The sequence below is a fragment of the Euprymna scolopes genome, chromosome 3 (genome assembly GCF_053919585.1).
Source record: "Euprymna scolopes isolate OS-2025 chromosome 3, ASM5391958v1, whole genome shotgun sequence".
Taxonomy (NCBI): Eukaryota; Metazoa; Mollusca; class Cephalopoda; order Sepiida; family Sepiolidae; genus Euprymna; species Euprymna scolopes.
The window spans coordinates 29,266,618-29,293,505 of record NC_136484.1 but is presented as its reverse complement, the minus strand read 5'-3'; the positions used below and the strand labels follow the sequence as shown (position 1 = coordinate 29,293,505).

The window sequence follows — 26,888 nt, the reverse complement described above, 5'->3', positions numbered from 1 at the left end:
AAAAAAAGAGAAAAGAAAAAAGACATTTTCAACACACAATAACTAAAACTAATAAGATTCAATTCCAAAATACAAACATAAAATACTTACAGGCCTCCATATTTTCTGGTTTGAGACAAATGGTTGGAGGAACAGCATCATTACCTTCTAACCATTCAGAAGCACTTAATACTGGTTCCCATAATACCTTTGTGTCTGGGAAAAGGTCGTCTTGGAAGAAGTTACTCTACAAAAACATCCAGACAGGATTTGAAAAATTAATATTTGAAAGGTGTTTTTTGTTGTTTTTTTTACTAAAATTATTTTGTAAGCCTTTCTCTCAAAATATATATTTTTTAAATTTATTTCAATAAATCGTGGATGACTTCAGAAACGCCATGTATACTACTTATGTAATTCAAAACCAGTTATTTATTAATTCTATATGTATTTATTAATTATTAATTCTGCATGTATCTCATTTAAACAAAGTTTTAATATTACATCCAATGTAGATTCAGTAGAGTCAGTCAGTTTCCCGGAACTGTTCTGGTTAACTTCCTAAAAAAACAAAAACAAATAAAACAAAAAACAAACAAAAAAACACATACACGTGAGAATAATAAGCAAGTGCAACATTGAAAACTCCTTTAAAGCAAGGAGACAAAGTCAAAACTAGAGAGTTCACCAGCCAATCTAATGAAAGGAATGCACAGCATATTCACTACAAACAACCTTCAGTCCTTTGGGGTCAAGGATGGCAAAAGGAAAAGCACTAAATGATTCACATACAAGCTTTGTCAACTCCCCCACATATATATACATACACTAACAAGAATAAGGTAAACCAACACGCATACACAATGCCACATACTCACATATGCATATTATTTACACATGCATGTTAACTCTATGAACAGAATGACTTGTGATTACTGTTCACTGAACTTATTTACCAAACATGTGTTGGTGCTATTAACATTTTTATTATAAAAAACAACTTTTATATTCTTATTCTTGTATATAAATGTTTTGTTATAATTTGTTTTATATAAAATTGTTTATGTTTTAGGTAGCACTTGATATCTGATGACTCTTCTATTATTTCAATGTTTCATTTTATTTTCATTTTATTATGTCATGCATATATTCCGTATATATTCATTTTCTTTCTTTGCTAAATGATAAATGCTTCTCATCAGAAGAGGAGAAAGGCCAGAATTATACAAAATGCGAATATAGAAAAATTCTCATTTCATATCCAAATTTCATTTAATCAGTTTTCTATATTTGCATTTTGTATAATTCTGCCGTTATCCTCTTCTGATGAGAAGCATTTAGCTTCGAAATGTCAAGTTTTTTTTGTTGTTTTTTTTTAATTTTTCCCTTTACTTTTTCTTATTGTTCTGATGATATAATGAAGTCATATAAGACTTATATTCCTCATCTTTCATTTTAATATCATAAATATATTAATGTGTTTATAATTTTACAGAAGTTTACATCATCTTATGATACCAAGGTTTTATGATTAAAAATGAAATTACCATGTGTTATCCGTTGTATCACGCATCAACCATGTAAATTGTAAATCTGTGGACTTAAAGATAAAACATGCTGACAAATAACAGACTGGATAACATACAGCAATTCTTTTACTGCGCTCCATTTTTAGTTGCGAAGCCTTGATATCATGGGACTATCTAAATTTCTGTAGAATCATAAATATTACACATACTCTCATAAAATAATCGAGTACTCTGTTGGATTTATTCCCAGTCAAGAGAACCAACTATTTCTTGTCATTGAATACTCTCTCACTGTTTAGTGTTTATGCCCGCCGATTTGGCATTTATAGATACTTAATTTCCCTTCAATTCTTGTGTTAATTTCTGGAGGTAGAATACCAGTCTATGGAGTGTAGTATCTGTGAACACCATCTTAGATAAATCGAATAAATATTAAATTATAAATTCATGTATTTCTTAGAATCAAATTTTATAATTTTCAAAGTCATTATTTCTTATCTGATTCTTGCAAAAAATGTTTATAAACATTTGTCTGGAAATATTGTGCTTGATTTTAATGAGTACGGGCATAGCCTTTATTGTTATTTATTGATTTTGCTGCAGAAGCAGTGATGGCAAAACTGAACAATATATGGAGAAATAGAAGCATTTCTTTCAAAACAAAGTTGAAGTTCTTAAGGATGCTAGTTATCTTTGTTATGTTTTATGCACTGAATGTACACATACAAGAAGGCTGATTTTGTGACTGGGTTCGAATCTCCCAACTGGCAGTAATTATCACTTTCTTCCTTAATGATTGTGTAAGCATGAAACAGTAGTGTCTATAGGTATAAGAATAATTGTTGATATTTATTCAAAAGATATACACATATATATATATATATATATGAAATGGCTAAGTTATTTCACAAAGTATGTAAAAAAAAAAAAGAAGAAATATTAGAATAACTAATTGTAAGCAAATTGTTTATTCCTAGTTCCATGCATGTTCAATTATCAAACAAGATATAAAAAAAATAAAATGTTTTAAAGTTGTTTATATTTTAATGTAAATTAACCTCAAAACTATTTAAACTCAATTGCAATATATTTATTTCTTAAGATTACAATTTAATTTTTATTATTTTTTCTTTTTAGTTGATATTTCATTAATTAATAAAGGTTCTTAACAAAGGGACACAATTTTTTAAACAAAGTTACGCCCCTTACCAGATTTTCACTTGCATTGAATTGTGGGAGAATGTCCAAGATGGCCATCATAAACATACAACACTTTATCAGGGATTCATAATCCACTGATAAAACCCAAGATTACAGCCATAAGTAAAAGGGTTTAATATATTTTTTATTTCCTATAAGTTCCACATTCAAATTAAGGATTAATGTGGTATAATCCCATTGTTATATTTCAGACAGAAACAGCATACATAAAAGAACTAAAATCGGATGTCCACAGGACAAAGGTCGACTCCCAAATGACTACAAATGTAATCTGAGCATATGCTCCTGTGCATGAGTTCGGATCCAAAAATAACTGTTCTTTTTCCTTTTTAACCAACAAAAATGCTAACCCATCCAAATTTCCCCCACGTAATCCCAAGCTGACCAGAAACCACTTGAAATTATAAAAGTGCCTGGGCAGAGGCCACACTGCTTCACTTCACTGAAGCCTGGCTACAGAAGCACCATTAATCAATGCCTAACCAAGCATCACGACAAACGACCCAATAGTTCAGGAGAGAGAAGGTACTAACATTTCAATACCAAACCGAGAATAAAAGTATATAAATTTAGTCCATTCATTTGTATTTTTCTTGCGACCATACGCTTATTTATAACTCCACGTACAAGGTGTCTATAATAAGTTTCCAGACTTTTTTGTACAGGCATTTCAAATTGTCATAGACGTTTGAAAATTTAGTATATTATTGCTATATGTCTTATGAGATGACTGGCCAACTTTTATGATTTCAGGTTCAAATGAACAGATTCAACAGGAACTGGATTACACCCTACTAAAGCCTGATTGTCACAGCTGGTCAATTTAAAAAATGCAATCTGGATGTAAAGACACTTTAGAAGAATGATATGCAATAAAATTCTGTTTTAAACTTGGAAAAATGACACAGAAACACATGGAATGCTTCAGACTGCTTTTGGACCATCTTGCATGAATCAAGCATCAGCTTTTGAGTGGTGTAAGAGATTCAGGGAAGGTGGGGAGTCTGAGGGATGATGAGAAGTGTGGGAGGAGTAAGGAAGTCAGAACACCAGAGCTAATTGGTCAAATAAAGAAGTTCATGAATAAGGACCATAGTATGCTTATAGAGACAATAAGTGCACAGTTTGATGTCAGTGTGGGAACTGTACACAATTATTCGCAAGGGGCTGAAAATGTAGAAGATTTGTGCAAAGTCTGTTCCGGGGGTGTTCAGAGAAGATCAGACTATTTGACCAAGATGGACATCAAGACGGTTCTTCACCCTCCCTTATAGTTCAAACCTTGCTCCCTGTGACTTTTGGTTATTTCCTAAGCTCAAGGAAAATCCTACAGGCTGTCATTATGAGACAATTGAGGAGATGAAAGAGGATGTGACAAGGGTTATTGACATGCTCACACAAGAGGACTTTCATAGGGCCTTCTAGAAGTCGTTGAAACAGTACAAATGCATTGCAGCCAGAAGAGATTACTTCAAAGAGGACGAGAGTTTAATGCGTGTATTATCAATAAAAGTGCTCATACTTAAGGCATCTCATAAAGTAGAGCAATTTCAAATAATACAAAAATATAACAAGTGAATAAAAATAATTTAAGCAATTGTGTAATTATTTGAGGAATCTTCAAGATTTTAATTAACATTTTTCTATTGTAATATATATACAGAAAAAAAAAAAATGTCAAACTTAATATAAATTAGAAATAACTTGAAATTCACTCCAAGAACATCTGAGTTTCGATTGGCAAAAAATTTTTGGAATGAATTTGATTTCAGCTTCTATAGTAGTTCCACCCCCACCCATCTTCCGATGAATGATCAACATGCCATAATGAACAAAATGAAGATTTAAGGTATGATTTCTTGGATCAATAATAATCGCAACCATTATCCAACAGTTTTCTCAAAGTCTAAGTAAAACATTCAACACTCCATTATCTTGTATATTTTTCAATGTAAAAAAACTTTTTCTAAAAGTGGTTTCAACAAAAATGAAATTTAACAAATGAAAATGGTGAAAAAAAAAGCAAGAATGAATTTTATTTTTATTACCTTGACTCGAGGGACTGTAAAAGAGACAGGTTCTATGTGATTTTGCGTCAATCTCCATGCTCTGGCAAATTCCACTTCACTGACGTTGCAAGAAATCTTTGGGAGGAATGAAATAGCTTGATGCAAATTGTCGAAACGGCAATGGCTTAAAGGATTTAAATGTGGGGCTGTAGGAGACACACCGTAGGCAAACAAAGTTCCATCTCCCTATTTAGAGGTTACAGAAAAAAAGAAAAATAAACAAAAATAAAATTCATTTAAAATAGCTGTTTTAGAAATCAATATACCCCCCCCCAAAAAAAAATGTTTTCATGGTATTTTTATGATCTGGCTAATGCTCATCTGAGCTCCAATCTATGATGCCCCCTTGGCAAACTTTCACAAAAAACCTGCAACTAGCTACAACCACTATTAACAATTTTCTCAATCTATGCCTAAATCTAAACGCAGATTCCATGAACAAAGTTCTTTCCTAGAACTGCTTGCCTTTGGAACACTGTTTTGCTGGCCTGCTTCCTGGCCAATTACAATATAGTAGCCTTCAAGTTCAATGTAAACAAGTTCTTGCTGAGTTGTCCCCCTTTAAATAATCCAAATTCTACTCAATCTACACCATTAAAGATTATGACACTACCATCTTACATTCATTAACACTTATCCTTGAGTGGTCAAGGATAAGTGTTAATAAATGTAAGATGATAAGTGTTATATCAAGGCCCAAAGACCACTCAAGGATAAGTGGTGAATCCCTTGTAAAAAAAAAAAATAAAAATAATAATTAACAAGTAATTTTCGTTTTCACAAAGAAAGAAATTTTATTCTAGAATATTTATTAATAGATTTTAAGTAACTTTTAAAATACAACTTCAAAATGTGAATACAGAATCCTCAATTTTCTAACCAACAATATTTTCATCCCATCACGCAAAATATTATCAAGCAAAACATCTGGACAAAAACATTTCAAACGATGATAGAAAGCAAAGAAGTCAAATCGCAAGTAAGACAACCACCTAAAACTTACCCCGATGTATTATTTGTCAGCATAAGTAAATCCAATTATATTGTTGGTTCACCGACTGATTTGGACCTTAGAATTCACCCGTGTCTATTTGTTCCAAAAATTCTCAATGACTACTCATTACATTTTTCTGAAATTTTGCATGAAGTTACAACTACCCAAAGGAGGAAATGTAACATTCTCGGATTTTTTATAAAAATTCTTTTTGTATCACCAGGGGGTCAAAAGGTGTCAAAATGTCCAAAAATAGCCCTTTCCAGGACACAGAATTTTTTCTGACCATTAGATTTTGCTGAGAATTACCCAAAAGCAAGACCACATGGATATACATCTGGAACGTAATATTTGACACTGGGAAAATTCTAGGGCTTCAGCCCCAGGGTGTGTTTGGGGTGAAAAACACCTTTCGGGGCTACTTTTTATTTTTTTCTCCAAAAAAAAAACATACTTGTGTCTAAATAGGGGTTTTAAATGGTACCGAATTTTAAAAAATTAAGGCACCATTTGTTATGAAACGGTGTCATTAGGTTGTTTTAGTCCAATGTTTTACATCAGGCCAGGGGTTTAAATAGGCAAAATAGGTAACAGTTCTACGACTAATTTTGGCTTACAGTACAAGAGAAGTAACTCTTGTAGACTCGATTGTAGATTGAACTTTAATACATGCAATTTGTTGTATGCTTGTGTACTGCAAGCCTGGCCCACTAGGGAATTTTTTAAATCTTCTCACCGATGAGCTCAACAACTTGCCTGTTGGTATAAGGGTACTTTTGTTGGGTGATTTCAATTTGGATCAGATTCTTGCAAACAATATGGCATTAATAGAATCCCCTAATGGATTTTAACAATTTCTTGAGCACTCAAATTACACCATTCCAATTGAAGGTGGTATATTGGACAATTCTTGATACAGAACTTTCTTCTTCACCAGCACTGTGGCTTCCCAGCCCAATTAGTGATCACTTTGTTTTGTACTTTAATGTGTGATTACTTTATATATGATTGGATTCATTTACTTCATATCAATAAAATAACAAAAAAATAACATGTGAAACTCCCCCCCCCCAAAAAAAAAAAATTAACATCTAGAAAAAAAAAACCTTATACAGAAGCAATACCTTGTTGTGGTTATAGGGCTTTTACTAAAGTTGCTTCATTACCTTTTATTCAAAAATATAACAAAGGCATCAGTCAGGGGACCCTATAGTCTTTGGCTTGTTATAAATATAATTGTCAGTTCTATTTTGATTACCTCTTTTGTTCATGTGTAAGAACAAGCAAGAAACTGATGAATAACTTGTAATTGTATGGTAACTGCATTGCGTATTTAAAATTATTGGAAGCTTAATTAAAGTTTTAACAATCTAATGTAATATTATTTGACGTCAGCTTCCTTATAATTACAGTGATGTTTTTTCCTGCATTCAAGGAATCATTGAATGAATAATACATTTTATTATTGGAAGGAACAGCAATTAAAACATCAAAAAAATAAATAATAGTGATGATAACTAGGGCTAGGACAACAGCATATTCTTTTCATTGCTTTAACTCTCGAGTGTGTATCCATTGATATCTTATATGCTTTTATATAGAGTGATGTGGTTCTCGGTTGATTAACTGTGTCAGATATATATTCTAGAGTCAAAACAATGAAAAGGATATGCTGTTGTCATATACCTAATGATAAAAGTCAAAATAAAATTAGCGCAAATTTAATACGTCATCATTCAAAAACTTCAGATTAACAAAAACAACAAAAAACAGATTTACTTTCAAAACAAATACGATTTACGAAAGTCTAGTCTCAATAGTAAAAGATAAAATGAGACAAAATTCAAAAGTGTTGAAAGATCATATGTAACTTTAAGTAGTGAAACCATTGAGATCTCCAATTTTTCTTTTGAATCAAATCTTATAAAAACAAAGGAGAGGAGAAATTGCTTGATGAGATCTAAACATTTTGTAGATAAAACATACATAAAAATATTTCTGTAGTAATATATGTTAGTATAAATAAAAATATTATTAAAAGTATCTTTTAGATTTTACACTTTAAACATTTTACAGTATGCTTGTGTTATGTTGATTAATCAGAGTAATATTCTCATCTTGGGTGTTATTAGCACAATGTTTTGGTCGCTGCGACCTTCTTCGGGTGTTGAAAAAATGCTTAAGTATTTTCAACACACAATGAAGGTTGCAGAGACCAAAACGTTGTGCTAATAACACCCAAGATGAGAATAAACTGATTAATCAACGTAACACAAGCGTTCACATCTCATCTCAAGAATTCAGAATGGCATTTTGCAGTACTTTGAATATATTTTTTGACTGGTTTTGACCATATTTTGCTTGACATTTTTTTTTCTCTGTTTAACTTTATATCCAATGATTTGAACTCTCCGATCGTTCATGTGCCAATTTTCTGATTCCCTCCCCCACTCACCTTTGGATATGTCTTTTTGTTTGATTTTCTTACGATGGGGGACTGTTGTTTGGAGTAAATTGTTCGTATTACCTTTATTACTTTCAATTCAGTATAGGTAAAAAAGTTAGCTGGCGCTGATAAAAGAAGTATTCAGGGAGTTATCTACCCCTGAGAACTATATATCGAACAGATGGAGACAGCCATTTGCTTTTTGAGTTGAACTCAGCAATCAACCGTTGTGCAACGTCTTTCATACTTTACAAACTCCCCTAGAGACATGTGTAAAAGATTTGTTCTAAAACTGTTATTAAATTATAGAATGGTATAATTGTGATTTGGTTGTTTTGCTTTACGACATATCAACCCTTTTTGGGTTATTTAATGTTGAATCCAATAATTTTGGAAAAAACTTTTATGCCCCAAGTTCTTTAAATCTTCAAATATTTATTGGTGTTTGGTTTAGTTGTTTTTTGTAAATGAAAATTGTTGTTTTTTACTTTACAGAACATGATTGAGTTTTGCAAAGGGAAGAGAAAACCCCAATGACATCAATATATAGTGCAAATAAGCCAAGAAGCCAGTATCTTCAGACAGCCTGATTTGGTCATAGCAGATATAATTTTGAATCTAATAAATATATATATGTTCTCCTTTAAATAAGATAATGAAATACAAGGGTTGTTCCAAAAAGTAAAGCCTCCTATTTTTTAACTCAAATAGTTGAAGAGCTACAAAGACAACAAACAACTTTTCATTCATTTTTCTAGATATTTTTCAACATTATTATCAATGCACTTTTGCCAGCAATGAATGAGAGCTTTGATGCCTCGGTCATAATCTTCAGCATCTGTCCATTTTTTCATGGCTGAAATTACGGCATTATTGTTGGAGAAATGCTAGCCATGTAATGTGTCCTTTTGAATTGCGAACAAGTATAAGTCCGATGGTACCAGGTTGGGATTATACAGTGGGTAAGACAGCACCATCCAGTTGAACTTTGTCACAAATTCCGTGTGGTTTTCAAACTTATGTATGGTCTGGTGTTGTCGTGTTGCAAATGGACTATTTCCCTTTTCTCTGACTTTACACGGCCAATCCAGCCTTCAGCTTTGTCAACTTTTCAATGTAACAGTCAGAGTTGACAGTCAACCCTGGTTCCAAGTAAATTCAGGAGGATGATCCTCTTCCTGTCTTAGAAGACAGTGCATATCACTTTGCCTGCAGATGTCTGCATCTTTAACTTCTTCTTTGCTAGAGAGCATAAGTGGTGCCATTTCATTGACTGCCGTTTGAACTCAGACTCGTAATGGTGACACTGTGTTTTGTCAACTGTGATGACGCGGCCCAAGAATCTGTCACTTTTGGCTTTGTACTGATTCAGCAAATCTTGAAAAATATCAGCGGTCCTTTTCATGACCATTTATGTAAACCTCCTAGCACACACTTTGCTGTATCCTAGAGATGACAACATCGTTTCCAGTACACTAATAACACATTCAACTCTACACAGATTTCATCATTATCTGCCAATCAGCACAGATGAGTTGGGCAAAGCACATAGCATCTTCTGGGGTGGTGGCTGTGCATGGGCATTTGGAGCACACTTTTGTCACCACTCAGAAATCTACAAACCTATCTTCTAACTGTGCTGACATCAACTCCATCACCTTCGTAAATGTTCAACAGGCGCCGGTGAATGTTGATTGGTTAAATTTTTTTCTGCATCGAGGAATTAAATGATGCATTTCTGCTTCTGATGCACATCCATGACAGGGATTTCTTTCTTAAAGTCTCACACCATCATTATATGCAACAGAGAGATGAAACTTTTCGGTGATGAAAAAAAAATGTTCAGTCATCATAACAATGTAATTTTCAATCCCCCTCTGATACATTCAGATAGAATAAGAAAAATAGGAGGCATTACTTTTGGAACGACCCTCATAAATGTAAAAATTACTTACCCTTCCTGTCATAAGCAATGTAGTGCTATCTTCATCATAATGGGGGATCAGTATAGCAGGGGATACGTCAATATCACATGTTTCCATGGGTTTACTTAAATCCTCAGGATCATACATGCACAGTTGGCGATTGCTCATCCTGTAAAAGAATCAGCAGAAGAATGTCAGTTTTGTAAGTGGATGAATCACTAGTGTGATGTTTGACCCTTGCTCATATCTATTATTATTTCTTTTTGGTTCCCCAACAAAAACGGGGGGGGGGGGAGACTTGTAAATTCACGTTCGTCCATTCATCTGTCCGCACTTTTTTCAATAACTACACCTTGAAATTTTTTGAAATTTTGCACAAACATTAAACATGAGTAAAAAAGTAACAGAACGGATTTCCGGGAAAACTCTGGTTGCCCCTTCCCCCCAGTGGTGCCTTTTGGGTTAAAATGGCTAAAATTGACACTTTTATGCTTATTAAAAAAAATTGATGCCTTGGGTTTTTATAAAACTTTCTGAAAAGTTGCAACTAACTGATTTCTATACAATTTTGTTTGTCTATACTTCGCGATAACTTCTTGGGACTTCTGTGTATGTCTTTTTAGCAGTTTTGCATGGTGTTGAACTCAAATTTAAATATGTTAAGACCTTGGGGACTTTTGGGGCTAAATGGGGGAAGGGGGCAAATGAGTGACAGTCATTTCTTTTTTTTTTTTTTTTGCATGGTGCAGAACTCAAATTTACATATGTTAAGGCCTAAAACTGCACCGTTTGTTCATTTTCACCAGAATTTGACGTCCCCTGGGGACTTTTGAGGCTAAATAGAGGAGATGAGGCAAATGCTGAACTTAGTCATCTTGCACTCACGATAGGGGGGGGCATGCATGCTTCACTTTTTATTAAGTTCTAAGGGACACAGTAAATAGAAAATGTTGGTACTATCTGAACTTCAATTAACTAAACACTGAAAATTAGAATTTTCAATGATATTAATGGATATAACAACGCTCAACGTTTAAGATTGAGATTAAAATGAAAGAATAGAGTTAGATAAACAATCGATAATCTAGAAGTGCAATTGACTCAACTCATTCTTTTTGTTCAGTTCATGATAATAAAATACATTTCATAACAATGAAAAGTTGATATTTTGTTTTATCATAGTTTTGTAGCTTGATTGTGCTTCAATCATTTCAGATGGGAGACTGCTATTGATGACACTTAATTCTTCTAACGTTGCTTCTGATCCACATTTTCAAGTACTTTCAATGATTTCATTTGTTGAAAGTTGATCTGCTGGTGTTTTCATGCCAGTGAAAAAGTTTTTTTTTTTTTTATATAAAGGAGTTACCATTTATCAAGGCATGAAGGCCACTCGAGGAGAAGGGTTAATGAGTGTAAAGTGATAGTGTAGTAATCGTTTATGGTGTAGATTGGGTAGAATTTGGATTAAGAGGATGGTTCATCAAGAACTTGTTTACAGTGGACTTGAAGGCTATCATATTGTAATCAGCTGGGAAGTAGACCAGTGGAACAGTGTTCCACAAGTAGGAAGCTCTAGGAAAGAAGCTTTGTTTATGGAATCTGCATTTAGATTTTGAACAGATAGAGAGTGGGGGAAATTGTTGATAGTGGTTGTAGCTAGTTGAGTGGTTTTGTGAAAGTTTGGAAAGGGGAACTATAGATTGGAGCTCAGATGAGCACTTGCCATAAAAATAATGATAGACCAGAGATAGGCTTGCATGTCTCTTCTGTGGGAAAGATGTTGCAGGGAAAAGAAAAGAGCATCATCTATTAGGGTTTGAAGCCGGTTTTGAACTTTATCAAGGCAGGATAGGATGTGCAAAGCAGCTCCTGCCCAGATGTGGCAACAGTACTCCATTTTAGGGCATACCTGGTTCTTATACAGATAGAAGATTGCATTGGTAGTGAGATACCTACTGGAGAGTTAGTGATCCAATCATTTTTCAGTGATCATAGTAACAGATTTGATGCATGTGTTCCATTTCAGATCAGGAGTGGAGGTCAGTCCCAAAAGCTTGTCAAGACATGAAGCTTTCCCAAGATGAGAGCCATTCATTTCAATTGGGGCTAGATGGGGTTCAGAGTGATTATGATGAAAAGAGAGAAGCTTGAATTTACCTGCATTAAAATTAACCAGCCACCTTTTTCCACATTACACCATATGCTGAAGATCACAAGAGATAGAATCAGAAAGATTTTGGTCATTGCTGATCTTTGAAGTGTTGCCATAGATTGTGGTGTCGTCTGCATAAATATCTACAAATGGTCTAAGAATACGATTTGGGAGACCACTGACGAAAATCAAAGAGTTGAGGCCATCGTGGAACTCAGCATTGATACTATGTTTCTGATTTTCGCCCATTGACGATTATCAAAAAGATTGGATTTAATAATTTAGAGGACATCCAGCTATGGAGTAGCTGGAAATCTTGCGAAGTAGACCTTTATGCTATACCCTATCAAAAGTCTTTGATATGCCAAGAGCTATAGCTCTAAAAACAAAGCCCCTGTAAAGAGATTCACTAGTCTTGTGTGATATTACAGTTAGAACATAAGCTGCAGATCTAGCAGAACAAGAACCATATTGCATGTCACTGAGCAGGTTATTTCTGCTGAAGTGGTTGACCACTTCTCTATTGTATTGATTTAAATTCAATGATAGTTGATGCCAAATGCCTGCAAACCTCCATAAAGTGGGCATACTCATTCTATCTGATGCAAAGTATTTTGTGCAGTGGAATGCTTCCATCTTCCAACCTAATATTTATGCAGAATTCATTGAGAAAATGGTGAATGTGCAGTTATAGTTTTGAAATTGGCATAAGTTGTATGGATGTAGTTGTTTATCTCAAAGTTTAAAAAGCAGATATAATTGTTAGTTTGTTTTGTTGGATTTTATGGCATGTCAACCCTTTGAGTCATTTTATGCCGATTGTTTAGGGGGCCTTTACTCCCTGCTCTAGCTGACATATGAATAATATGTTCTTTTCTAAAGCTTTTAATAAAGACTAATTTTTTTTTTATTGAGGTATGAAAATATGGTGTGAAGTTTGTTTATCTCAAATAGATCCTTAATGTTTTTTTCTTTATATAAACTATCCCTCATTATAAAATCAGTAGACCCAAGTAGAACGTTTTTAATTGTCAGTGGAGTTTTACATGGTATACAAATGTATCGTCTTTTCTTAACAGATATGAGTGAGTTAAATAAGTATGTCCCATTTTTATTTTTTCTAGTTTAATTTCTTTTCTGTTTAGATGTCATTTTATATAATTATAAAATAAGAAATTTTTTAAAATGGAAATCACTCCAGACAAGGCATGAAGCAACTAGATGTAAAGAGCTAAAAAAAAGAAAATAATACAAAAATACTACTTCAAAAATGATGGTAGTGTGGGGAATACAGAATAAAACTAGTCAACAATGCGTTATGTGTGTAGATTCTGGCATAGAAAATAATTTTCCCCCTTTGTGTTGATTTGTTTGGATTTTTAATGATTCACAATGTGATCCTAAATTCCTGGTGAATATTGTGAAAGGATTTTCATTTTCTTGGCAAAATGATCAATCTAAAACATCTACAGGAAAAAAAAAAGCAAGATATCAGATAGTCTTTGTTATGTCAGTGGTGACCACATTATCACATTGAAGCTTGTAGACTGCAGACAAAGAGCTTGGAGTCCAAATGCAATCAATTAAAATGACCTAAAAGCACCTTAAATATCCACTTCCAAAATGGTTTTCAAATGTCTCAATAGTGTGTTGAACCTTTTTTTTTTTTTTTTTAAAGAACATTGCATGATGAAAATACAGCTTTTCATTTTTGACCCTGGTAATGGTTAACAAGAGATGTGATTATTGCTGTGAGAGATAAGCAATAAGCCAACATTAATGTCACCATATTATTTATTGCAACTGTTGAAATCACTCAGAAAATTTTGAACAAGCATGTAATGACATATTTTGAATATTTTTTCATTTCTTTTTATACAAGAATTTGGTAACATTTGCTCCATAGACAATTCTATACTTACTTGCCAAACCCTGTAACTATGAGGTATTTTCCATCCAACGCCCAAACAATTCGGGCTCCTCGGCTGCCAGCAGGACCATTGCCTTCCTGAATAAAAACAACACATATATATATATTAAATTTTACAATAAATATAAACCTGTTACTAATTTTGATGGAAAAAACATATGTGCAAAAATACTTGTTGATGTAAGTTGAAGAAAATGTCTGAAAATTGATCTATGGGTATATATGCTGATGACACCACGCTCTATACCAGACACGAGAGAAAAACAAATGAACACATATCTAAAGAAATGGCAGAAACACTAGAGGATGACCTCGAATCTGTAGTGGAATGGGGACAAAAATGGATGGTCACATTCAATGCCGCCAAGACTAAACTTGTTTCCTTCAATAATTACAAGAAACCTTCTCTACCACCAATAGCAAGGGTCAAAGACTCTTTATCTGAAAGTACATATTTAAACTCCTCAGCCTAACGTTCACAGGAAACATGAGTTGGAGCAATTACATTGAGAGCATAGCCAGGATCGCTGTAAAGAAGGTAGGCTCTACAGTGCTAGAAAGCTACTAACGCCCAAAAGTATCCTGTACCCCTATAAGGCCACCATTCGCAAATGTATGGAGTATTGTTGTCATATTTGGGCTAGTGCATCTGCTACTAGTCTCTCGCTCCTAGACAAGGTTAAAAAAAGAGTCGCCAATATGATAGGTCCTGAACTGTCATCTAAGCTTCAGCCTCTGTCCCATCGATAAAATGTTGCATCGCTCTGCCTGTTCTACAATTACTTTAACAGTGAATGTTCCGACGAACTGCAAGCACTTGTACTCCCTCGACGTAAATACCCCGGACAAACCTGACAAGCAACTAAATCCCACCCCTTCACAGTAGAGATCCCTAGATGTAAGAGAGCTTTCTAATCCAGTAGTTTCTTCCCCAGAACTGCTAAACTTTGGAATTCCCTTCCAGGTTCCTGCTTCCCCAATTGTACTGACATGCAGAAGTTTAAGTGTAATGTGAACCGACATCTTGCTGCCCAACTCCCTACATAGTACCCCTGTAGCTTATGTCCCTGATACTACATGAAAGTGGCAATGTGCCTTGTTTGGGGTGAAAATGTAATTAAAAAAAAAAAAAAGCAACTCAAGAAAAAGGATTTTTAAAATGTTAAATTTTACAAGGTGATATCACAAAAATATACAGAAAAAAAAGTCAAAAAATTTTCCTAGCAGATTCTGTTCTAATATATAAATTCATAAACTATATAAAAATATCCTGCTATTATATAAATAAACTGTCAACTATATACTCTGCAATTATGGAATGAGTTTAAAGTAAAGTTTGTCTGTAAATAGCTAATAACTTTCTCTTGGTAAAGTTGACCTAAATTAATTCAAAAGTTGATAGAATTTACAAATAAATTCAATGTAACTATTTTTCATGAATGTGAGTTTCTAATTAAAAAATAAAACCTGTAGAGTGACTGTATAAATGAGGGAGTGGATCAGATCAGAATCAATTTTTATTTCATGATATAATATAAGGGTTTGTGTGGACACAAAACACTATAACTCAAGGCATATGGTTTGTAACAGGGACTCAGTAAAAAATACTTTTGGTCTCTTCTAGAAAAAGAATCTGAACAAACTAATAAATCTTTCAAGCTCAATGTTGTTATAATTTGGGCAACATCAGGTTTCTTTGTTATAAAATGCTGGTGGTGGTAGGAGGAATACATATATTATAATTTTATGACATGAAATTCAACAATTTAATTACCATGACTAAGAAACAGATTTTTAAAGTAAAAAGAAAATTTGGAAACCATTATACAAATATTTCATAAAATAAAAGAAACAAAAAACAGAATTTACCTTTACTGGTTCAGTCGATGTTCTTGGCTCATAAATTCTTATTTTACCATCTTTACAGACCGTGGCACATTGCTTACCATCTGGACTCCAAGCCAGTGTAAAAATCTACGATTACAAAATACATTTAATATTGTCCATTAAATCAAAATTATAATGGAAATTCTATGTTCAAACTTAAATTGTTATTTGGTCTAATTTTCCCCATAAAAAATAATATAAATGGACAGGACATCAGAATTATACCTTTATCCTCAAGTGGCTCTTGGCTTTCATAAACTATGATCCAATAGTTAAAAACAAAAATATCATTTATAAGTATAGAAAATGAGAGAGGGTAATAAACTTAAGAGTAATAAATAGTGGATTTGATAGTTTTTTGTTTTTTTAAACTGGACATTAAGATTGTGGTGAATTTCATTTGATTTATTGCTGTCTTTGAATTTGTATTAAAAATTTTTTGTGTGCATGTGAAGCTTCTAAGGAGAGAAAAAGTGTCAGGTAGAAATAGGTTATTGTTGTTACCTTCATCAAGGGGATTCATGTGTTTGTTTGTTTGTGTTCAGATTAACCTCCACATCACTTGACCAATCAAATTTGGCCAAAATATCGGTCATGGTCTACCTTATAACTCATTTAATTAATAATTGATAAGTTCAAGTTCAAAGTTCAAGGTTACAGAAAAATGAAAGTCAGATATTTGGCAATAACTTCAGTTCCTGTCCAAAATTCTCTGATATTAAAAAGCAAAAATGAAGAAAATCTCTATGATATATGTAGATTTTTTTTTTACATAGGCATAACCACTTATCAAGGCCAGAGACCACTCGAGGATAGATGTTATGAAACAAAAATATCATATTCCCAAAATCACGTAAATATATCAAGCAGCTTTATTTTTAAACAAGAAAATCAAATTTTATGAGTAACTGAAGTGTGCTCGTTTTGTCCACCATTTTGAAAACAAAGGAAGTAAATGCAATAGTTCAAATTTGCAAGATTCATGTAATGCCTACGAATTCCCATTAATTGCTTAAAAATGATTGTTATAAAAATAAAACTATTTTATCAATTTATGTGATTTTTGAAATGATATTTTCGCTTCGTCACTGGTATGTACATCATACAGATTTTTCTTTATCTTTAATTTTTAATATTGGGGGAGTTCTAGCAAAGAACCATAACTTCGATTCTGGCATAAAAAAGAATAAACAGTTCAAAGAATCCATACACAGATATTAAGTTCTATTCAAGCTTACATCTCTTGAAAAGCTTATCAGTCATAGTTTAAAAAATAACAAGAACACAGTCCTCCTCACAAAAATCTGGGCACTTGTATATTATAGAAAAGAATATTGAATTTCAAGTAACACAAATGGTACCTATGTAATTGTAAGGTCTCAAATAGTAACATATCCAAAAATTACAAAAAACAATCAGGTAGAAAAATTATTAATCATGAAAAATGAAATTTGTGATTGGAAGCAAAATCACTATATTATGCTTACTAAAAAAGAGATAAGTTGACAAGGGAGATAATTAAGTTTTGTTGCTTACATCACATGATGAATGTAATTGAAAATGACGGACAAAAATTTATTCATCATATAAACTTTATCAAAAACAGTTTTACTTTTCTACCTTATCGTTTTCCATAATATTTGGATATGTTACTATTTACGACATGACAATTACATAGGTACCATTTGTTTTACTTGAAATTTAATTTTTTTTTCCATTTGCATACTATAGAAGCACCAAAACGTGTTCTTTATGAAGAGCCTTCTTTTCTTAACTAAGGGAGATAACTCCTTATCTTTTTTGCAGACAAGTTTTCTTTTTCTTTAGTGATAGAATATTTTCACACAGTAAAAATCACTCACCTGACTTGTATGCCCAGTCAATTCGATTGCTTCTTCACCAGTGGACAAATTCCAAATTTTCACAATCATATCGTATGATGCAGATGCTAGGATATCTTTTGCAAGTGGATGGAAACTGACAAAGTATATTTTCTCTCGATGACCTGCAAATAACAAAATCAAGTAAACATTATCTAGAACAAAAATTAAATGACATTTTTATCAGGATTGTGCATAACAAGATACCAAGACAAAAATATTATCAATATTGTATTAATAATGGATTCTGTTGATTTATATAGCTCACTAGCATGGATACCCGGCTTTGCCCGGGTGGATATGGAGTTCGGTTTGGACACAGTTGCTAAGTCCATCATTACCCCCACAAAACACGAAAATGTAATCGCTCGAAAAATGAAGTCTGTGAAAACCTGCCTACCAGATATTTCAGCAGAAGAGATACGAAAATAAGAAACTATTCTCTGGATATTGAGCACTTTTTGATGACTATATACCAGTTTAAGTGAATTTCTTTAATGCTGCCTCAGTCTAGAAAGATTTCTTGTTACAATTTGTTGCAATGAAAACAAACTGAAAATAATTCAGTTTTAAAAATAAAAAAGAATTTGTTTTAACTGCAATAACCGTTATAAAAATCATTAATTATAACTTAATCAGTTATCAAAAGAAAAGAAAAGTAGCAGTTATGATGTCAAAAAAATCACATTACATAACCTTTGAAATAAGAAAAATGTTTTAAGTTAATTACCAGCTGATGAAAAAATGCCAAATAAATAATACAAAGTTTAAAAATCTTTTAATTCTGTTAAAATGTTAAAACTGTAAAAAAAAAAAAAATGTAAATGATAGAAAGTTTTTTTGTTTTTTTTTTATCATCATTGGGTGGGAATTTTTCTTTCTTTTAAATAAAAACTTATCTTCAGTTTACTTAAACCTCTGATAAAAAAATTGAAATAAGGAAATTGTTTTTTTGTTTTAATACAATTATCTGCCAAAATTACAAAACAATTCTATTTAAAAAAAAAAAAAAAAAGACCACCGTTACACGTATGTGAACATCAAAACTAAAGCTTACAAGACAACCTCCTAATCCACCCACTGGCCCACAACACTGATTATGAAATAACAGAAATTTTTTTATTTAAGCGAATTAAAAAAATAATGCACCGTTTTTGAAGTCATTTAGAAAGAGACAATTTTACTGACCCTGCCTTCACTTAAAACTTTACTTCTTTACAAAATAACTGAACATATTTTTTCTAATTCTCACATTCGCTCTTTCAGGTGGTATTGGTGTTGACCCAGTCTGATGCGGCTGATGAAAGTTTTAGTAAACATACATACATTCACACACACACACTAACAGACAGGTGAGATTTATATTATACATTATCTATATATCAAATCAACTTAAAACTGAAAAAAAAAATGCATGTGTATACGCACACACATACAGAGTGTCTCAAAAAATGTACTCACATTTCGAATGATAATTTTTATTTATGAACATAGGCTGAAATGGAATAGCTTTGAATACAGAAAACAAATGATAATGAAGAATCATGTTCGCAAATGTTCAAATTGATGACCATTATAATGTTCCAAAAATGCTGACAACAGTTAAAATGCGAGTACATTTTTTTTTTGGGGGGGGGGGGGGCACCCCATGTATATAAAGAAGGTGGCAATACTTGTTCACAATTTCAACTACTAATCATCATCATCATCAATTTAATGTCTGCTTTACATGCTGGAATGTCTTGAAAGATTTTTAGAAATTAACTTCCAAACTAACATATCTCTGGCTAGGTCTTTATTTAGCCCTCTTTGTCTCAAATCCATCCTTATTACATCCTTAAATTTTGTTCTTAGCCTTCTGTGAATAGAACCTGCTACCTTAACTGTTCTACAATCCGAGAATTCTCATCCAGTTTTCAATGGAACTAAAGCACACTATCTTCTTCCTATGATCCAATGCTATCACTAAAGTAACAAAACCTCATAACAATCTCAATAAATTCACCATCGAAATATACATTATCCACATCCGATTTCTTATCCATCTCGGTTGTTGCTTCTTGTACGAAAACTAGTTATTGTTTCTCAACTTACCCGTGATTCCACAACACTAGTTTTATTTCATTATCTATTTCTAATCAACCTCATCTCTCAACACATCATTTAATTACTGTTCAATACATGCTAACATGTATTGAACAGCTATTTCTAACATGTATTGGACAGCTATTTTTAACATGTATTGAACAGTTATTTCTAACATGTACTGAACAGCTATTTCTAACATGTATTGAACAGCTATTTCTAACATGTACTGAACAGCTATTTCTAACATGTATTGAACAGCTATTTCTAACATGTATTGAACAGCTATTTCTAACAGACGTTCAACACATCACTTCCAAACTAACCTATCTGCAGAAATGTGTCAATTAAAATATATTTGACTGAATGATATACATTTTTAATTTCCATGGCATCCTTTCAAGTCTCCAACTTAAGAAATGCTTTTCATTGTTTTACAGTCAAACACTAAATAAGCACCATAAAGCATTTCTTCCTGACAACCTACTATTAAAGTTATCACTAAATGTGCTGTTAATTCAAAAACTCATCTACCTATAACCACTGTCAATAATTTCCACTTCTCTCTCTCTCTCTCTCTCTCTCTCTCTCTCTCTCTCTCTCTCTCTCTCTCTCTCTCTCTCTCTCTCTCTGCCTTAAACTAAATGAAACTTCTATGGTTAAAGTTTCTTTCTTAGAACTATTCATCTGTGGAACTCAGTACTACAAAGCTGCTTCTCAGTTGACTACAAAATGATCGTTTTCATGTCTAATGTTCTCTTGGACGATCAAATTCTGCTCAATTTCTACCATTATTACTAATCATCACGATGTTGTCTCACCGACTGTCTGACACTTATTAACACTTTTGAATGGCATTTGACCCTTAATGAGTGGTGACTCTTAAGTAAAAAAAAAAAAAAAGAAATTGTATCAAAAATGATAACAGTTGCTAAAATCATTTTTAAAATCTTTAGTCATCTTATTATATTCTTACAATTGCATTGTTTCTTTAAAATTTAAAGTAATTTGTTGGTTAAGTCACTCACCAATTAAACACATATCTGGTTCGGTGAGGGATTCTGTTAGACCGTCTTCTGGAATGTTCCATACTCGAATCTTAGCATCATCACAAGCTGAAATTGAAAAATGGGAAGATTTGACATAAGATAAAGGTTAAATTCTGTGAAATAAAATTCACAAAAAACATTGTTTGATCCCAAAAAGCAAAAACAAATTGGACGTTTGCTTGTAACATTCATCATATGTAGTGATATTTAATTAATACCAAATATCTTTCATCTGTGAATTAAATTGAATATTTTTTTCAAGTTGTACTATCTTTAATTTGATTAAACATTTTTTTTATATATAAGCAATTTTTTTTTTTTGGAAAAAGATTAAAAACAACCAAAAATAAAAGTATAAATTTAATGAAAATAATCTAAATTTTTACATATAAAAGTAATCTTTTTTTCTTTTTTTTTTTCTTAAATTGGAATAAATAAATAAATAAATAAATTTGGATTTAAAAAATTTAATAACTGTAAAGTAAAACTTGTTTTTGAGAATTTGTTGCTTTGAAATTTTTTTACTAAAATGTTTTTACTAAAATTATTAATTGCATATAAACGAAAAACAAACTCCACAAAATTCAAGAAAAACATTAAATTCTGTTAAATTATTCAAATAAATAGATCAAGTAGATTGTTCTCGTCCCATCAGCCATAAATGGGTAAAAATCTCAAATAAGTAATTTTTATTTTACTTTTAGGTGATGCCTGAAGTGAGGATTAAACTGCCAACTTCCAGAAGACTTTGATATACACTGCAACGGGTAAACATGTTAAGGAAAAATCAGTTCTGAATGATGCTCTTCTGGAAGTTTTTTGTTTTTACTTGCGAGTCACCACTTATCAAGGCCCAAAGGCGACTCGAGGATAAGGTTAATGGCTGTAAAATGGTAGTGTAGCAATCACTAATGGTGTAACTTAGGTAAAATTTGATTCTTTATGGTGACGGCTTAACAAAAACTTGTTTACATTGGATTTGAAGGCTATTATGTTGTATTCAACCAGGAAGCAGGCCAGGGGAACAGTGTTCCAAAGGTGGTTGGTTCTAGGAAAGAAGTTTTGTTCATTGAATTTGCGTTTAGAAGGTTCAATCCTTATTGCAGACGATACAAAAAATAAAATTTAAAAATTACTTAAGAAGTTCAAGTGTAAAAATTACTTAAGAAGTTCAAGTGTAATGTGAACAGACATCTTGCTGCTCATCTCCCTACATACCCTTGCAACTTATGTTCCCGACAGTAGCCCCCTACATCAAAGTGGCACTATGCCTTGTTTGGGGTGAAAATAGAATAATAAAAAAGACTTCTATCTAGTTACATCTGACGGAACAAAAAACAATCTCTTCTACCTTTTACATTAAATAAAGGGGTCAGTTCAAAATTCTGTACAGGTCCGCGAGTTGGACAAGGGTCACCTGAAGAAGGTCGAAAGTTATATCTACCAAAATGTAATGTGAAAAAACATCTAACATGAGATTAATAGTCTAGATAATCTAAATTATCATTCCTCATCTAAAAAATTCCGAAACACAAAAGTGTTTTTTTTTCCCTCTTTACTACACAACTGCTGGTTTTCTTGCTTTTCTTTAAATCTGTCTGATTTGTCTTGTTTGTCAGAATTTGTCTTAGTCAAAAAAAACTTGAACTAAAATAAAAAAATAAAAAAAATTTTTATAACCAAAATATTTCATATTTGTGATTCCAATTCCATTAATGGGTGATCTCCTTCATCTTAAAACTGATGACTAAGTCTTCATAAAATGTTAATGCCTTAAAAAAAAAAAAAATGTCGACTTACATACAGCTAATCTTCGATCATTAAATGGGTCCCAAGCAAAATCTGTGATATTTGCTCCCTGCTGAATAGTTGGTACTCCTGTGTCTGGTAAACGTCCTCCTTCTTTCAACTGAAAGTAAAATTTTAGAATGCTGTTAAGTATTTAAAAATACTAAAAACAAGTATTTGATATTAATGACAAATTCATTTGGATTACTGCTCTACTCTCAATTATGCAAACATCAAATGACTAAACTTTTGGTTCTAAATCTCTAAATATATGGAAATTAAGAGAGCCAAGAGTAATGCAGAAAAATTAGTAACGTGAAATGAAAACAAAAATAATATCGATTTTAAATCATTTTAGTAGATTTATCTTCCATAAAAAGCAAAACAAAAAAAGAAACACAACATTATGATAAGAGCTAATATTACCCGAGGAAAAATGTATAAGGGTCGTTCCAAAATAAAGCTTTCTATTTTATTTTATTTTTTTTACTGAAAATGTTGAACAGCTATGTAGACGAGAGTGGTATCATTAAAATGAACGACCTTTTGTGCTCTACAATTTATTTTTTTGCATAGTTACCACAATTCTCAATGCCCTTTTGCCTGGAATTCAATAACGCATCTCTGCTTCTGACGCATGCCCATGACAGGGGCTGCTTTCTTAGTCTTACACCATCAATATCTACAACAGAAAGATGAAACTTTCAGGTCATGAATACATAAGTTAAGTCATCATAACAATGTAATTTGCAATCCCCTCTGCATTACGTTTGGAACACACCTTGTATTTTTAAACTCTTTTCCACCTCAAACAAGACATATTACCACTTAGAATGCAAGAGGCTACTATTTTGGATCATGTCTAATAGGAGACTGTGGGGAGTTGAGCAACAAGATGTTTGTTCACGTTACATTTAAACCTTTGTAAATTAATACAGTCAGGGAGCAGTAAACAAGGAAGGAATTCTAAAGTCTACGGTTTGAGGAAAAAAAAACTATTAGAGTAGAAAGCGTTCAAAGATCTAGGGACTTCAACAGTGAAGGGGCGGGATTTCGCTGCTTGTCGAGTTAGTTGTGAATATGTAACAGTTTTAATTCTATATTTAATAAAACCATTAACTCCTAATCAAATGCTTAATGATTTACAAAAAAACACAAAATGTAATTTTTGTATGTGATAAAAAAATCAGAAGAATAATATACATCATTTAAAACTAACATTCATCAAAAAAAATCTTATGCTAAATAAAGTAAAATCAAAAAATGAATTGAATCACACAAGCAACAATTTCCTAAATATTTTATCAAACGTTTTCTCCATGTATCACAGAAAATGACTTATGTATTAACTGTCTTCAAGACTTTCTGTCTCTCACTATTTTGTTCAGTTGATTGGAAGTCTAGAAACATACACTATTTTCTCTGCAGTATACCTCTTTTTTCTGCATCCTGTCACCATTCCTTCTAGATAACCAAAAGCAACAATCCATTTATCCATCGTGGACTATTATTCTCATCTTCTAGGAGTTGTTTCATGACGTTTTGGCCAACTATTTCTCTGGCCTTCGTCAGATGGTTAACCGCAACGGGATAGGAACACAGAATTCCCTAACTGCATCGTCAGCAATTACTGCTTTCCATAGTTGTTGTTGTCTCAACATGTTTTGGCCAACTAAGCCTTTGGCCGGCTTTGAGTAGAATTGAAACTGCTATCTTCAGACAATGCTCACCTGTAACCAACATCTCTATCCACTGCACCACGGGCCCCGAAGGGCGATCAAAGTTGGATGATCGCTTTTGGCTTTTTCTGCTAATTGCTGACTTTTTAAAAGAATGTAATTCTATTAACAATAAGGAGGTAAATAAAAGAAAATATGTTTCGATCTACACAATAATAATTATAATAATCTTCTGGCTTAAATAATTTGGCAATAGCGCAGGTGTTCTATTCTGCAGCATTAATATACAGAAAATTGAATGTAATCTCAACAGGCATGTCACTTCTCAATTTCCTACCATGTAACCCCAGAGACATGATCCCCAAAAGTAGTTTCTTATATCCAAATGACAATATGTCTTGTTTTGGGTGAATAAGAATTTTTTTTAATTTTAAAGAAAGAAAACAGACAATATTCCTTAACTTTGTTCTACCAAAAGCTGATTCTATTGGAATCACTGTACATTCTATTAAACATTTCTGCTCTAAAGTTCTCACCTCTAAAATACCAATGCAACCACCGGCACCACTTAGTGGTACTGCACAACATGTTCTATTAGCATGAAACATATCACACTCTCCTGGAATGTTCTTTGACAAATTCTTTAAGTTTTCAATGTGGGTGGCTTTTTTCATGGGCGTGCCTTTCAAGTGCTTGAACTTATGTGTCTTTATGCCTAGAAAGAAAGAAAAAATTAATAGTTTATCATGAAAAGACCTTGTTATTATTGAAATTATATTGTTATATTATTTATTGCAAAAGCATAACTTGAAATATCATCTTTGAAAGTTCTTTGCAAAAAGTAATGTAAAAAAACTGATAAAAAGGAAACTTTTCAAAAAAATGAATTTATTGTTTAAAAGATAAATTTCCAAGATCTTTATCCAGAATTCTTACTATATTAAAAAAATAAAAATAGCAAAAAATCTGTATGGTGTACATACCTGTGACAAGACAAAAATATCATATTTCAAAAATTATGTTAATCAACTATTATGTTGATCAAGTAGTTTTTATCTTTAGATAAAGAGAATCATTTTTAAGTGGTTAATGAAAATGTGTAGATATTTTACAACATAAATAATGCAAGTTTCAATTATTGGATTATCTTCCTTTATTTTGGTTTTTAGATTGTTTTCAAAATGATGGTCAAGATGGACACTATTCTGTTATTTATAAAATTTGATTTTCTTATCAAAATGATTAAAATGGAATATAATATTTTTGTTTTGTCATGGGTATTCACATCATACAGATCTTTGCTTATTTATTTTTTTTTTTTTTACAGGGGAATTCTGGACAAGATCCAGTTCAAATGATATTAGGAAGGTGAGGAACAAGAATAAGGCCATTCAATTCAGATGTTTAGAAATGAAAGTATTACATCAAATAGGAGCATGACTGATTGAAAAACAACTAAAAAAACTTGTTTTAGACTTAAGCTTTTTGGAGATGAGGAGATTCATGATCTGTAATTTTTTACCACAGTTCTCATATTCAGTTTTATTTTCATAATGTTTCAGTCGATGTCACCTTCGACCTTCTTCAGGTGTATCTTTTCAAATTTCGGAATATATAAGGAATTTGAACAGAGCCTACATTTAACCCATACAATATATATATATATATATATATATATATATATAGACATAAGAAAAATTAAAATTTTGGAAATTCTAATTTACAACATTTATTATTTGGCATAAGGAATACAAGTTGAAAATTAAAATGTCCTTAATCATTGAAATTTATCTTATCCCCAGAAGAAAAATAGTTAGCAAAATAATATTTATGGGCTGGCTATAATTTTATAAGTTTTGAATCTATGTGCTAACTAGCAAAATTATAGCCAGCCTATAAATATTATTTTGCTAACTATTTTTTCTCTAAGGATAAGTGCAATTCTTTGAAACTCCATGGAATAACGAAATCTTAATTTTAAACTTGTATTCTTAGTGCCTCATAATAAATAAATGTAAATTCTAATTTACAAAATTTTCTTTCTTATATCAATGTGCTATTTTGAATATTGAGCATCTGGTGAGGACTGTTAGAAAGTTGGTCATGATGAGATTCTCACTTTTTGATAGAAGAGATTTTTTTATCAAAAAACTATATAATCAATAATATTAGGTTGGTGCAAAAATAATGTTTTTTGACGTGTATGTATATATATATATGATAAAAAACGATATCACTTTTGCACCAACCTAATATTAAATGAAGAAAATGG

The 26,888-nt window shown here is 32.1% G+C and overlaps 1 protein-coding gene across 3 annotated transcripts in view; it reads right to left on the bottom strand.

Annotated features, from left to right (window-relative positions):
* The window catches only part of LOC145254440 (coronin-7-like), a 398,384-nt gene that overhangs the window by 40,756 nt on the left and 330,740 nt on the right, over positions 1-26,888 (bottom strand). For all 3 annotated transcript variants that reach the window (XR_013863766.1, XM_080113025.1, XM_080113026.1), the window contains 9 exons: positions 25,153-25,331; positions 22,950-23,058; positions 21,129-21,215; positions 17,998-18,140; positions 16,118-16,222; positions 14,241-14,326; positions 10,194-10,332; positions 4,778-4,984; positions 91-226 (listed from right to left, as the gene is read on the bottom strand). Coding sequence is in view for 2 of the 3 variants with exons in the window: in XM_080113025.1 (XP_079969151.1) it covers positions 91-226; positions 4,778-4,984; positions 10,194-10,332; positions 14,241-14,326; positions 16,118-16,222; positions 17,998-18,140; positions 21,129-21,215; positions 22,950-23,058; positions 25,153-25,331 (1,191 nt within the window). In the remaining variant the exon portion in view is untranslated. The remainder of the gene's footprint in view (positions 1-90; positions 227-4,777; positions 4,985-10,193; positions 10,333-14,240; positions 14,327-16,117; positions 16,223-17,997; positions 18,141-21,128; positions 21,216-22,949; positions 23,059-25,152; positions 25,332-26,888) is intronic.